Raw genomic sequence first — 13449 nt, forward strand, 5'->3', positions numbered from 1 at the left:
TTGCTCTTGGCATTTTAATGATGATGTGTCTTGGTGTGGTCCTCTTTGGATTCCTTTTGTTTGGGGTTCTCCGCGCTTCTTGGACTTGTAAGTCTATTTCTTTCACCAGGTAGGGGAAGTTTTCTGTCATTATTTCTTCAAATAGGTTTTCAATATCTTGCTCTCTCTCTTCTTCTGGCACCCCCATAATTTGAATGTTGGTACGCTTGAAGCTGTCCCAGAGGCTCCTTACACTATCTTCATATTTTTGGATTCTTTTTTCTTTCTGCTTTTCTGGCTGGGTGTGTTTTGCTTCTTCGTATTTCAAATCTTTGACTTGATTCTTGCGGTCCTCTGGTCTGCTGTTGGATCTCTGTATAATATTCTTTATTTCAGTCAGTGTATGCTTAATTTCTAGTTGGTCCTTTTTCATAACCTCAAGGGTCTCACTAGGGGTATAATCTGGGCTAATACTGTTGACCAGAGACCCTCACCCCCAGCAGAGCTAGTGTTCAACCCAGGGTGATAGGTTAACCAGTTTTACAAACTGCATTTGCCCTATTTTTAGGCATGAAGTGAGGAGGAAATGATTAGGATTTTGCCATTTTTATTTTCTAGTTTAGGTATCTAGACTCTAGGGTTGATAACAATTGACCTCAGAGTTGTTTATCCTGTTTCCATGGAAGATTCTAGAATTGCTCTGTCACCAAGAGATTGTAGATTCTCTTAGTAAGTACTCTTTAAAGGTCTAAACTGTATTTCACTGAGTTCATTTAAACTCACTTCCAAGTATTTCCATCAGTAGAAACAGCCTCAGACTTTTTTGGTGTGAAGAGTTTTGTGGCTCTACCAAGTTTTTAAAAAGCCATGTGTGCTAAGCATCCTTATTTGGCCCCTGGACACCCAAAACAAGTAACAAAAACAGAGAAATTTAAGAAAATAAAAGAATCAATGAGTTAGCTTAGCTGGTTTTGCTCAGTGGATAGAGCAAAGGCCTGTGGACTGAAGGGTTTGATTCCCAGACAGGGCACAGGACCGGGTTGTGGGCTTGATCCCCAGTGAGGGGCGTGCAGGAGGCAGCCGGTCCATGATTCTGTCTCATCATGGATGTTTCTCTCTCTCCCTCTCCCTTCCTCTCTGACATCCATAAAAATGTTTTTTAAAAAGAAAGAAGCAATGAGTTAGATACATAATTTGAAATACCTTTCATTCAATTTTTATTCCCCATACAAAACTAACCCTCGAGTTGCAGGTCCCATGAAAACAACCAATCTACAAAATACTTCGTGTCCAGATCAAGAAAGAGGCGACACTCAGTGTCAGTTGTGCAACTTTCTATTTTTTTATTAACCAAACTGCAGGTTTCAATGAGATTTGCACTGTTTTACAATCAAAACCGAACTTTTCCTTCATCTTTAGGAAGAACAGTCCAGTCCTTGCAAGCTGCGAAGATTCAACAGGGTCTTGTCAGCCATCACGAACCTCACCCCGGGGCCTGCAGGTTGGGGCTGGCGGCCACCTAATCGAAGGTGATATAAATGCAGCACTCAGTGGCGGCAGCCTCGGCGCGGGTGTTGGTACAGACGTCGGTGGGGGTGTCGGCGTCGGTGGGGGTGTCGGCGTCAGTGTCAGCAGCTGCCTGAAGGCCGTGGCCGCCGCCATAGCGGTGGATGAGCAGGCGGCTGCCCTGCACGCTCTGCGTCATCACGTTGGCGCCATGACACGCCAAGAGCAGCCGGTTGCGGGGCTGCACGCGGTGGGCGAAGCGCATGAACGCCAGTGAGTAGAAGATGAGCGCCACGGTCATGCGGCCGCTGATGATCTCTGGGGAGTCCTTCATGTCCCGAAAGGCGGCCAACGGCAGGCCCCAGTTGGCCAGGGGACCCCAAAAGTGCGTGCTGGTCACATAATCGCGGAACTCCTTGTTCTTTACATAGTCCAACGCCTTCCGCCACAGCGCCGCCGCCATCGCCGCCGGCGTCACGGAGCAGTGGGAGCGCCGACGCCAACGGATGCCCAGCCAGCTCACAATCACGTGGGCATGGAGACCGCGCCCTAGCCGGGCTGCTGTAAAGTGCAACACACAGCAGGCCGCTGTCGAGTGCGCGCCTCTGGGGGCCGGATCGTGGCCTCGCTTTCGCACCTCCAGCAACTGCCGTAAAGCAAGGCAGACAGCACGTGCCGCTGTTGTGTGTGCGCTCGCTTTCCCGTCTCCAGCGACTGCCGTAAAGCAAGGCAGACAGCACGTGCCGCTGTACAGGCGTGCAGTGCCGGGCAGGGGCGCAGCTTCGCCCTCCGTAATGCGACTGCCGTAAAGCACGTCGAACAGCACGTGCTGCTGCTGGGTGTTGCCTGTGGGAGCCTGAGCGCGGCCGGGGCCTTGTGGTGCCGGCCTTCACGTGACCACGGAGGTGTGCAGAAGGCGCGTGGGTGCCCCTCGAGCAAAGGTGGAACCAGAGCCCGTCGCTGGCCCGCACCGAGCTGTGGCCGCTTAAAACTCTCAAGGCTCCATTGGCCCCAGGAAGGTGACAGTGTGGCTGCCCGTGTCGCCTCAGCCATACAGACGAAACTTGGCTCGTTCAGTTTGTGGAGAGCGTTGACTGGCAGCTGATAGGAAATTCTTCAACCAGGTAAACACTGTAGTCCGTACACAATTTGCCGGAGTGCTGCTTGCAGACATAGTTACAGGTCACCCCGAAGTATCCCAGAGCCGGCTCCTAACAAGGACATTCTCCTAACTTAACCACAATACAATAATCTCGTCCGACGCTTAACATTTAGTATAGTACTTTACTGTGCAGTGCATATTGAACTCTTACAGTTTTATGGCTGTTTTTAAATTTTATTTATTTTTAATGATTTTATTGATTTCAGAGAGGAAGGGAAAGAGAGAGAGAAAGAGAGAGATAGAAGCATCCATGATGAGAGAGAATCATGGACCAGCTGCCTCCTACACACCCCACACTGGGGATCCAGCCCATAACCCGGGCCTGTGCCCTGAGCGGGAATCAAACCCTGACCTGGTTCATAGGTTGATACTCAGCCACTGAGCCACACCTGCCAGGCTATGGCTGTTGTTTTTCTCTTGTTGGAGAGGGGGGAGATCTAGGATCTAAGCAAGATTCACATTTAGTTATTAGATTAATCTTTTAATCTTCCTTAATCTAGAATAGGTCTAGGGCTAGGGGCTAGGGGCTAGGGGCTAGGGGCTAGGGGTTAGGGGTTAGGTTCAGGGCTGGAGGTCACAGTTCGATTCCCAGTCAGGACACATGCCCAGGTGGCAGGTTCGATCCCCAGTGGGGAGCATGCATCTCATCATTGATGTTTCTCTACCTCTCCCTTCCTCTCTGAAATCAATAAAAATCTATTTTTAAAAAAAATAAGTAATTTGTGGGGAGATACTTCAATATTTGGTAAATGCTCATTTCCTCAGCTAATATTTAACCTACTACACTGAGCGTCCATTCATGATTCTTGCCTTTACCTTTTGTCTTAATCCAGTGGTTCTCAACCTTGGCTGCACATTAGAATCACCTGGGAATCTTTTCAAAATCCTGATTTCTGGGCCTCATCCTCCGTAACAAAGAAACAGAATTTCTGGAAAAAGAGGCCCAGAAATCAGGATTTTGAAAAGATTCCCAGGTGATTCTAATGTGCAGCCAAGGTTGAGAACCACTGTCTTAATCTAATGATAACTATTTATTTGGTTTTTACTCTATTATTAATATTTTTTTCATCCTCAACCGATGATATTTTTTCATTGGTGTTCAGAGAGAATGGAAGGGAGGGAGGGAGAGAGGGAGGAAAGGGAGAAGAGAGAAAAGTTGATGTGAAAGACAGACGGACTGGCTACTTCCTGCATGAGCCTGGACAGTGGCCAGGGATGAAAAGTACAACTCAGGTACATGTCCTTGACTGGGAATGGAACCCTCGATCCTTCGGTGTCCAGGCTGACACTTTAACCCAGTGATGGCGAACCTATGACACGCGTGTCAGAGGTGACACGCGAACTCATTTTTTTGGTTGATCTTTCTTTGTTAAATGGCATTTAAATCTATAAAATAAATATCAAAAATATAAGTCTTTGTTTTACTATGGTTGCAAAGATCAAAACATTTCTATATGTGATACGGCACCAGAGTTAAGTTAGGGATTTTCAAAATGCTGACACACCGAGCTCAAAAGGTTCGCCATCACTGCTGTAACCACTGAGAAACAGCAGCCAGGGCATTACTTTATTTTTTAATTAATTTATATTTTTATTTTTCAATTACTTTACATTCAATATTATTTTATATTAATTTCAGGTATACAGCATAATAGTCAGACAATCATATACTTTATAAAGTGTTCCCTCCAATATTTCAGTAACCCCCTGGCAGTGTACGGAGTTATTACAATATTATTGACTATATTCCCTAGCCAACATTTTATTTTTTAAATTATTTTCTGTCTTGTGGTGTGAAAGTCAGACATGTATTTTATTAAAGTTGCCCTGGAATGCTGGCCAACATTTACAAAGCATAAGACGTCCTGAATGATGGCTGTGAAAACCGAACATTTAGGATTTAAGTATTTTATGAATTTTTTCGCCACATCCTATGCTGATTTCTTTGGAATATTTACTCTTAAATTCTACCAAAGGGAATAAATAGCATAGTGTCTCAAGAGAAGCTGGATGAATAAAACAATAGGCGGATGTATTGACTCTGCTATTTTCAGTCACTGCTGAAAGTAATTTTAGAGCCATCTGTGGCTCTGATTCTAATCTGCCTTCTTACACAGTTTTTCCCCTCATGTGAATAGAATGGCCGAAGGCTGGATAGTTACCCAGTTTCTTCCAGTAGCTACCAGAATGGCAGTGAAATGTGCTGCAGCTCATTTTCTCTAGCAATCAGGTGGCAGGAAGGGATCGGTTGGGTCCAGTCCCCAGTGACCTGTTGCTCCCTCCCAATCTTTCCTTTCTGACTCATTTTATTGCAGTGCTCTGGAACTGAATTCGCAATATCTCCAAGGTATATACACACACAGATACACATGACTTTATTATTTATTTTTTTAAAGTTTTTATTGATTTCAGAGAGAGGAAGAGAGAGATAGAAACATTGATTGGCTATTTCCTGCACACCCCACCCTGGGGATTGAGTCCACACCCAGGCATGTTCCCTGACTGGGAATCGAACTGGGACCACCTGGTGAATGGGATGACACTCAACCACTGAGCCACACCGACCAGGGCACATTACTATTTATTTTATCTGAACCATTTGAGAGTAGGTTGCAGACATTTTTCTACTTTACTCCTTAATACTTCAGTGCATATTTTCCTAAAACAGAGATATTCTCTGATGTAACCATAGTACAGTTATTAGAGATGTACCATCTACACTAATAAAAGAGAAACATGCAAATTGGTATCACTCTGCTACGCCCACCAGCCAATCAGAGCGACTATGCAAATTAACCCAACAAAGATGGCAGTTAATTTGCATGCACAGGTGTGGAGTGAAGACTGAAGACTGAAGACTGAAGACTGCACCTGCAGCGGAGAAGCCAAGCCTCGCTCCGGCTGGACCAAAGGCCTTGGTCCCGGGTGCCGGAGGAAAACCAGTGCCAGCAGCCAAGGGAAGGAAGGCCTATTGCGCAAATCTTTGTGCAATGGGCTTCTAGTTGTATATAATACTTTTTGTAATTACTAGAGGCCTGGTGCACAAAATTTGTGCACAGGTAGGGTTCCTAGGCCTGGCCAGTGATCAAGGCCGATTGGGGCCTTCCGGCTGCCGGCTGGGGCCTCCCTTTCCCGGCTGCCAGCTGGGGCCTCCCTTTCCCAGCTGCCAGCTGGGGCCTTCCTTTGTTCTGCACCATGCCTGGTGGTCAGCGCACATCATAGCGAGCGATCGAACTCCCAGTCTCCCAGTCTAACTCCCGAGGGGACACTTGGCATATTATCTTTTATATATATATATATATATATATATATATATATATATATACATATATATATATATATATATATATATTCCATATTTTAGTTTTGTCAATTATCTCAATAATGTCCTTTATAGCATTTTTCCCCTACAGTACAGGCTCCAGGCCAGTATTATTTCAGAGGCCCCTTTCACCTGGAACAGTTTCTCAGCTTTCCTTTGTTTTTCATGACTTTAACATTTTTTTAAGAGTATAGGCCCTGCCAAAACCGGTTTGGCTCAGTGGATAGAGCGTCGGCCTGCGGACTGAAGGGTCCCGGGTTCGATTCCGGTCAAGGGCATGTACCTTGGTTGTGGGCATATCCCCAGTGGGAGATGTGCAGGAGGCGGCTGATCGATGTTTCTCTCTCATCGATGTTTCTGACTCTCTGTCTCTCTCCCTTCCTCTCTGTAAAAAATCAATAAAATATATTTAAAAAAAAAAAAAAAGAGTATAGGCCAGTTATTGTATACAGTGTTCCTCAATTGGAGCTTGCCTGATGTGTCCTCATAGATTCAGGTTATAGCTTCTTATCCAAAATACTAGTACTTGTATGGTTTCTTTCTCTCTTTAAAATTTAGATCTCGCCCTGGCCGGGTAGCTCAGTTGGTTAGAGCATCCTCCCAATACATCAAGGTTGTGGGTTTGGTCCCTGGTCAGGGCACATACAAGAAGCAACCAATGAATGCATAAATAAATGGAACAACAAATCAATGTCTCTCTCTCTCTCTCTCAAATCAATAAATAAAATTAAAAAAAAATTTAGATCTCTCATCCATTTGGAGTTTATTCTTGTGTGTGCTGGAAGATGTGGATCTAGTTTTATCTTTTCCAAAATGGGTGTCCTGTTGCTCCCACATTATATCTCTGGACTTTCTACTCTATTCCATTGGCATGTCTGTCTTTTAATCTGTCATATCATACTGTTTTATATCAGAGAGGCTTTTTAATATCAGACAGGGCTAGTTCACCTCTGTAACTTTCCTTTTTCAGTGTTTTCTTAGTTTTCAGTTTTGTACATATAAACTTTAGGATCAACTTGTCTAGCTCCATAAAAACATTTTTTAAAAAAATATATATTTTATTGATTTTACAGAGAGGAAGGGAGAGATAGAGAGTTAGAAACATCGATGAGAGAGAAACATCAGTCAGCTGCCTCCTGCACACCTCCTACTGGGGATGTGCCCACAACCAAGGTACATGTCCTTGACCGGAATCGAACCTGGGACCCCTCAGTCCGCAGGCCAATGCTCTATCCACTGAGCCAAACCGGTTACGGCCATAAAAACATTTTTATTTTCATTGGGATCACATTAAATTTGTTAATTAACCTAGGGAGAACTGACATTCTTATGATTTGGGTTGAATTTTGTCCACCAAAAAGCTATGTTGAAGCTCTAACCTAGCCGTGGGCAAACTACGGCCCGCGGGCCGGATCCGGCCCGTTTGAAATGAATAAAACTAAAAAAAAAAAAGACCGTACCCTTTTATGTAATGATGTTTACTTTGAATTTATGTTAGTTCACACAAACACTCCATCCATGCTTTTGTTCCGGCCCTCCCGTCCAGTTTAAGAACCCATTGTGGCCCTTGAGTCAAAAAGTTTGCCCACCCCTGCTCTAACCCCTGGTACCCAGAATGTGAGCTTATTTGGGAATAGGGCTGTTGTAGATGTAATTATGTAGTTTGGATGAGGTCATACTGGAATAGGGTGGGCCCTTAATCCAATATGACTGTTCTTATAAGAAGGAATTCTACCTCAAGACTGTAACAGAAATACTGCCTGAGTTCCAGCTTGCTGGCCTGCCCCCACAGCCTCATGAACCAATTCCTTAAAATAAATGTGTGTGTGTGTGTGTGTGTGTATGTGTATACATATGTATATTTTATATATTCTCTGGAACACATTGATATTCTGCTGTTTTCCTATTCAAAAAGCTGTCTTTTCATTTGTCAAGCCTATTTTTGTGTTTTAAGAGTTTCAAAGTTGAAACGTGTTTTTTATATACGTGATTTCTTAAATGACAGCCAGGCTAGATATAAAATTCTTGGCTTGCATTTTCTTTTCTTGGTTTTCTTGAAAATTCTGTCCCAGTCTTGCAATACTTTCTGTATTATTCTTGAGGTCTGATTCCAGGTAAATTTTTTCTTATATCAGTAACTAGAGCAGTGATGGCGAACCTATGACATGCGTGTCAGAGGTGACACGCGAACTCATTTTTTTGGTTGATTTTTTCTTTGTTAAATGGCATTTAAATATAAAAATAAATATCAAAAATATAAGTCTTTGTTTTACTATGGTTGCAAATATCAAAAAATTTCTATATGTGACACGGCACCAGAGTTAAGTTAGGGTTTTTCAAAATGCTGACATATGCCGAGCTCAAAAGGTTCGCCGTCATTGAACTAGAGGGCTGGTGCACGAATTGGTGCATGGGTGGGGTCCCTCAGCCTAGCCGGTGATTGGGGGCCAATCGGGGCCGTCTCTCCCAGTTCCAGTTGGGGCCAATGGGGGCCAGCCAGCAGGGGAGGGGCTATGGGAGCACTCCAGGGCATATCCAGCCCGTCTCACCCAGTCCTGATTGCCGGACCCCAGCAGCAAGCTAACCTAACCTACCAATTGGAGCATCTGCCCTCTGGTGGTCAGTGCACATCATAGCGACTGGTCAGACACTTAGCATATTAGGGATAGATAGATAGATAGATAGATAGATAGATAGATAGATTGATTTGCCCTTTTGCCTGGAAGCCCTTAAGATCTTTCTTTTGTCTCTAAAGTATAAAATTGTATTAAGATATGTCTCAGAGTTGATAGACTCAGGTCAGTTTTCCCAGGTATGTGCTGGGCCCTTTCAATATGTAGACTTTTCTTATTTATGGAGTTTTCTTGGATTAGTTTTGAAAAATTAGCTCTCTTCCATTGTTTTTTTTTCTTGTATATTTTCCATTCAACTACTTTTTTTCTGACCCTTTTTTCTTATTTACCTGGTTTTCCATCTTTATGCCATGTCCTTTATTAGATTTTCATTTGAATCTATTCTCCTTTGGGTTCCTTGTAATTTATTCATTTTAAATGGTTGTCTTTTACTTTGACTTCAATTTCTTTCCCAAGTTCAATCAACTCTCTCGCATTTATTTCTACCTGTCTGTCCTTTTCCATTCTTAGTTTTTACATTTCTGATTTTAGGATTTTTTATATTGAAAAACATGTGTTTAAGTATATTAGTTTGGATTTTTCATGGCTGGCTTTTATGGGGAGAATTTTTGTTAGCTGATTTTTTTCTGTTTTCATCTTACAGTAGTTTTGCATTGAATTAATGATTTTTTTCTACTCCCAGGCATTTTGTGGACAGAGTTCCTAGCTGGATAGCACCTTCTTCTTCCTCTGAAAGAACAAACAGGGTTTTGCCACACGGGGTGGGAGTGGGGTGAAGACAGGCAGGGGCTCCCCTGGGGCCCTCCGTCTGTGCTGTGGGAAAGGACCAGCATTAAATTTTTAATTTTAAGTCCATTGTGGACATTTGTAATGATAAAAAAATACAAGCCTAATTGTTTTATATTCAACAGATAAAATTGCATTTTTTTAAAATGACTTTTTATTGCCCTAGCTGTGTGGCTCAGTGGATAAAGTGTCAGCCTGCAGACTGAAAGATCCCGGGTTTGATTCCTGGTCAGGGCACATGCCTAGGTTGCAGGCTCGATCCCCAGTGGGGGGCGTGCAGGAAGCAGCCGATCCATGATTCTCTCTCATCATTGGTGTTTCTATCTCTCCCTCTCCCTTCCTCTCTGAAATCAATAAAAATATATTTTAAAAAAATAAAAGGATATTTTATTGATTTTTTTAAAGAGAGGGAGGGAGGGAGAGAGAAACATCAATGTGAGAGCAAAACATTTATCGATTGCCTCCTGCATGCTCCCTACCGAGGATCAAGCCCGAAACCTGGGCATGTGCTCTGACTGGGAATCAAACCAGCAACCTTTCAGTTCATGGGACAGTGCCCAACCAACTGAGCCACACCGGGCAGGGAAAAATTGCATTTTAATTCAATATAATCAGAAAAATTTATAAAAACTATGCATTCATTGAAAGTGAACATATATATAGGCAATTAATCACTATTTACTAGTATATTCATAACTTTATCATTACACAGTTGTAACTAAATAAAAAGTTACGAGTCAAAGCAGTTCTCCCACATTAACTACCTATATGCACACCTTAAAACCCATGAATATTAATATTTTAAAGTTTTTTATTTTTAAATTTTTTTTTATTGATTTCAGAGAGGAAGTGTAAGGGAGAAAGAGAAACATCAATGATGAGAGAGAATCACGGGTCGACTGCTTCCATGCCCCACACTGGGGATCGAGCCTGCAACCTGTGCATGTGCCTGGACTGCGAATCGAACAATGACCTCCTGGTTCATAGGTTAATGCTCAACGACTGAGCCACACGGGCCGGGGATTATTTAAAAATTTTAAATGTGCCCTAACCGGTGTGGTTCAGTGGATAGAGCATCAGCCTGTGGTCTTAAGGATCCCAGGTTCGATTCCAGTCAAGGGCATGTACCTTGGTTGCAGGCACATCCCCACTAGGGAGTGTGCAGGAGGCAGCTGATCGATGTTTCTCTCTCATCGATGTTTCTAACTCTTTATCCCTCTCCCTTTCTCTCTGTAAAAAAAATCAATAAAATATATTTAAAAAAATTTTTTTTAAATGTGACAAATAAGCGTGGTTGCTTGTTAGCCTATCTCATTGAGGTTGGATTGTTGACAGTGCTTATGTAGGGATGATATATAGCTGAACTGTTTCTTTCTTTGGTCTTAACATTTATAGTAGAGAAACTAGTCTCACAGAGCTGTTGACAGGAAAGGAAGAAGATATTTTAAAGTAATTCAGAAAGTTCAGGATATTCATTTTTAATTCTCATCCAAAATAAAAGCAAGCGATGATTTATTCCCAAAATGTCTTCAAATCTTCATCCAGCTCTAACAATTTATGATGTAAAAGTTAAATATAAATTCTGAATGTGATATACTTGTGGGTAACAGTTGGCAAACTAACCTTAGCCTATCTTCCATTACAGCATGGTTTGTGGTGCATGACTAGGACAGCCTGCTCTTTGTGACTCACCATACTTTCCAGTATCCAAACTGGTCTGTGCCTCATTCACTGAGATGAGTCTGTTGATCATGTGTTTGGCTATCATAACGTCAAATTGCTATAAAAATTTCTCAACACTTATCGCATCGCAAACTGCTAACAGCCCAGACCTGCACCAGTCTATGGCCCCCAGGCCCACAGACTCCTTGGCTCTTCCAGGGTAGCCGAAGGTAGAGGGAATATTGATAGAGGAGATAAAAAACTCACAAAAACCACCCAAGACCTCGTTATCTTTTGAGGTGGCAAGAACATCTACCCCCTGATTCCTTCCTCATTCTCTCATGTGTTATGCTTATATGTTCTAAATGTTTTTCTTTCCTTCCTTGTCCCACCCATCTTTCTCTCCATCACATAAAGGTATCACATAGAGGTGGTTTACTTGATATTTAGTAACAAGTGCTCAGAAAATAATGAGGACATGTCAAAAGAACACAGGCGCCAAAGAAAGGGGCTCCTATTGGCCAAATCTGGGACAACTGAGTGACAAAATAAATGATTATAATCCAATAATGGGTTATAACACAGAGACTAAAAGAAATATCCACGAGTTCAGGTAATCTATATATATAAAAGGCTAATATGCAAAGTGTCCCCTTGGGAGTTTGACCGGGAGACCGGGAGTTCCCTCTCTTGCTATAATGTGCACTGACCACCAGAGGGTGGTGTGGAAAGAAGGGGAAGGAAGGCCCCAATCAGCCCTGATCACCAGCCAGGCCTAGGGACACTACCCATGCATGAATTTCGTGCACTGGGCCTCTAGTATAAATAGAATAGGCAAATTAATGGGAGAGAAGGGAAAGCTCTTTACAGAATTCCAATTAGTAAGTATATTAGGAATAATTGAGAAAATCATTATTTGGCTAACACCACAGTAATAATTATTTCAGGCAAGAATCATTAATGGATGCTAAAATGAATGGGTAAAAGTAGGATGAAAAATGGGATATAAACATAGTCTTAAAGTGTCTAAGTATAGCCTGGTCAGTGTGGCTCGGTAGTTGAGTGTCAACTTATGAACCCGGAGGTCACAGTTGGATTCCTGGTCGGGCCTGGGTTGCAGGCTCCATCCCCAGTGTGGGGCGTGCAGGAGGCAGCTGATCAATGATTCTCTCTCATCATTGATATTTCTTCCTCTCCCTCTCCCTTCCTCTCTGAAATCAACAAAAATATATATTTTTTAGAAAGACATAGCAAAAGAAAATAAAAATCGATTCAGTATTATTCCTAATAGAATTAGGCTATAAGCAGTATCTACCACATATAAAATCTCAGATGTTTTATAAACCCAGAATAGTCTACCAATTAGATATGAAGTGATTGGGTTTTTCTCTTTCAATGCCAGTGGAATATCAGCCATGAGTCTGGCTTTCCTGCCTCTCACACCCTGTGATTTATGTTCCTGAACAAATGAGACTTAATTTAAGAGCAAATCATCAGCAACAGGTATAATAATCTTGGCAGAACATTTATTTTAATTAATTGCTTTCTGTCTAACACAGATAGAAGGGTGCTGATGCCATTTACCCTATAAGGATTAGTGCTGTCATGTAATTAATTTTTTTCTTCCCCTAGAACTTAAAAGTCATCAGTTTTAAATTACAAAGGCATTGGTTTACTTCATTGTTAATCATAACAATCTAACTTTTATGCACTGTTTATAGAAGAAACTTGTGGAAGAAAAATGAATTTTAATCACTGCAGCATTCCAGATTCCTGCTTCCCAAACACAGGCCCTTAGGGGTCCCGTGGGGTCAGTATTTGGGGCTAGGCTACTGAACAACCCTCACCCCATGTACTTGGCAGTGGGTAGCGGTGGAGAATACTTGAGTGATTTTAGAACAGTGTAGTTTGTCTTCCCTGTGGAGTTGACGCTCAGCTTCATTATTATTTATAGTTTAATGGGAGGCAAAAAGAAAACAAATATTTCCTCCATGCTGTGGATGCTTAACACTGCGGCTGCTGAAGGTATCTTGCAGTAAGTGGTAGAAAACACAACCAAACAGACTCCGTTTTCTCAAATCTGCCGACCCTCAATGTTACTTAGAAATGATTTGATGATCTTTCCAAAGAAGCAGCAACAGCTGATACTAAGCCCACGCAAGGTACCCAGGGGCAGGGCAGCGTAACTCTCATAAAATAATTTACATCATCGTGAAATTTTAAATTCTAATATGTAAGTCATTTAAGAAAATTATAACCTTTAAGCCTCTGCTTTGGATAGTCCTTCATATTCTAACCAGTTAGTTGCTTATTCGTCTTTGAAAATGCTATACTAGAGGGAAATTTAAGCCTTTCCTTTCTAAAGTCTAGTGTGACTTGATCATACATTCTGTATAAAT

The 13449-nt window shown here is 42.3% G+C and overlaps 1 protein-coding gene across 1 annotated transcript; it reads right to left on the reverse strand.

Annotated features, from left to right (window-relative positions):
* Positions 1-1303: 1303 nt before the first annotated feature.
* On the reverse strand, positions 1304-2527 carry MPC1L (mitochondrial pyruvate carrier 1 like). The gene has a single exon (XM_081081338.1). The coding sequence runs from the start codon at positions 1946-1948 to the stop codon at positions 1499-1501; it is 450 nt and encodes a 149-aa protein (XP_080937464.1). The 5' UTR covers positions 1949-2527; the 3' UTR covers positions 1304-1498.
* Between the last annotated feature and the right edge of the window lie 10922 nt (positions 2528-13449).

The sequence above is a fragment of the Myotis nattereri genome, assembly GCF_964212035.1.
Source record: "Myotis nattereri genome assembly, chromosome: X".
Lineage (NCBI taxonomy): Eukaryota > Metazoa > Chordata > Mammalia > Chiroptera > Vespertilionidae > Myotis > Myotis nattereri.

Coding starts and splice junctions, on each gene's coding strand:
- MPC1L (XM_081081338.1), bottom strand. CDS start 1,948: ATGGCGGCGGCGCTGTGGCGGAAGGCGTTGGACTATGTAAAGAACAAG.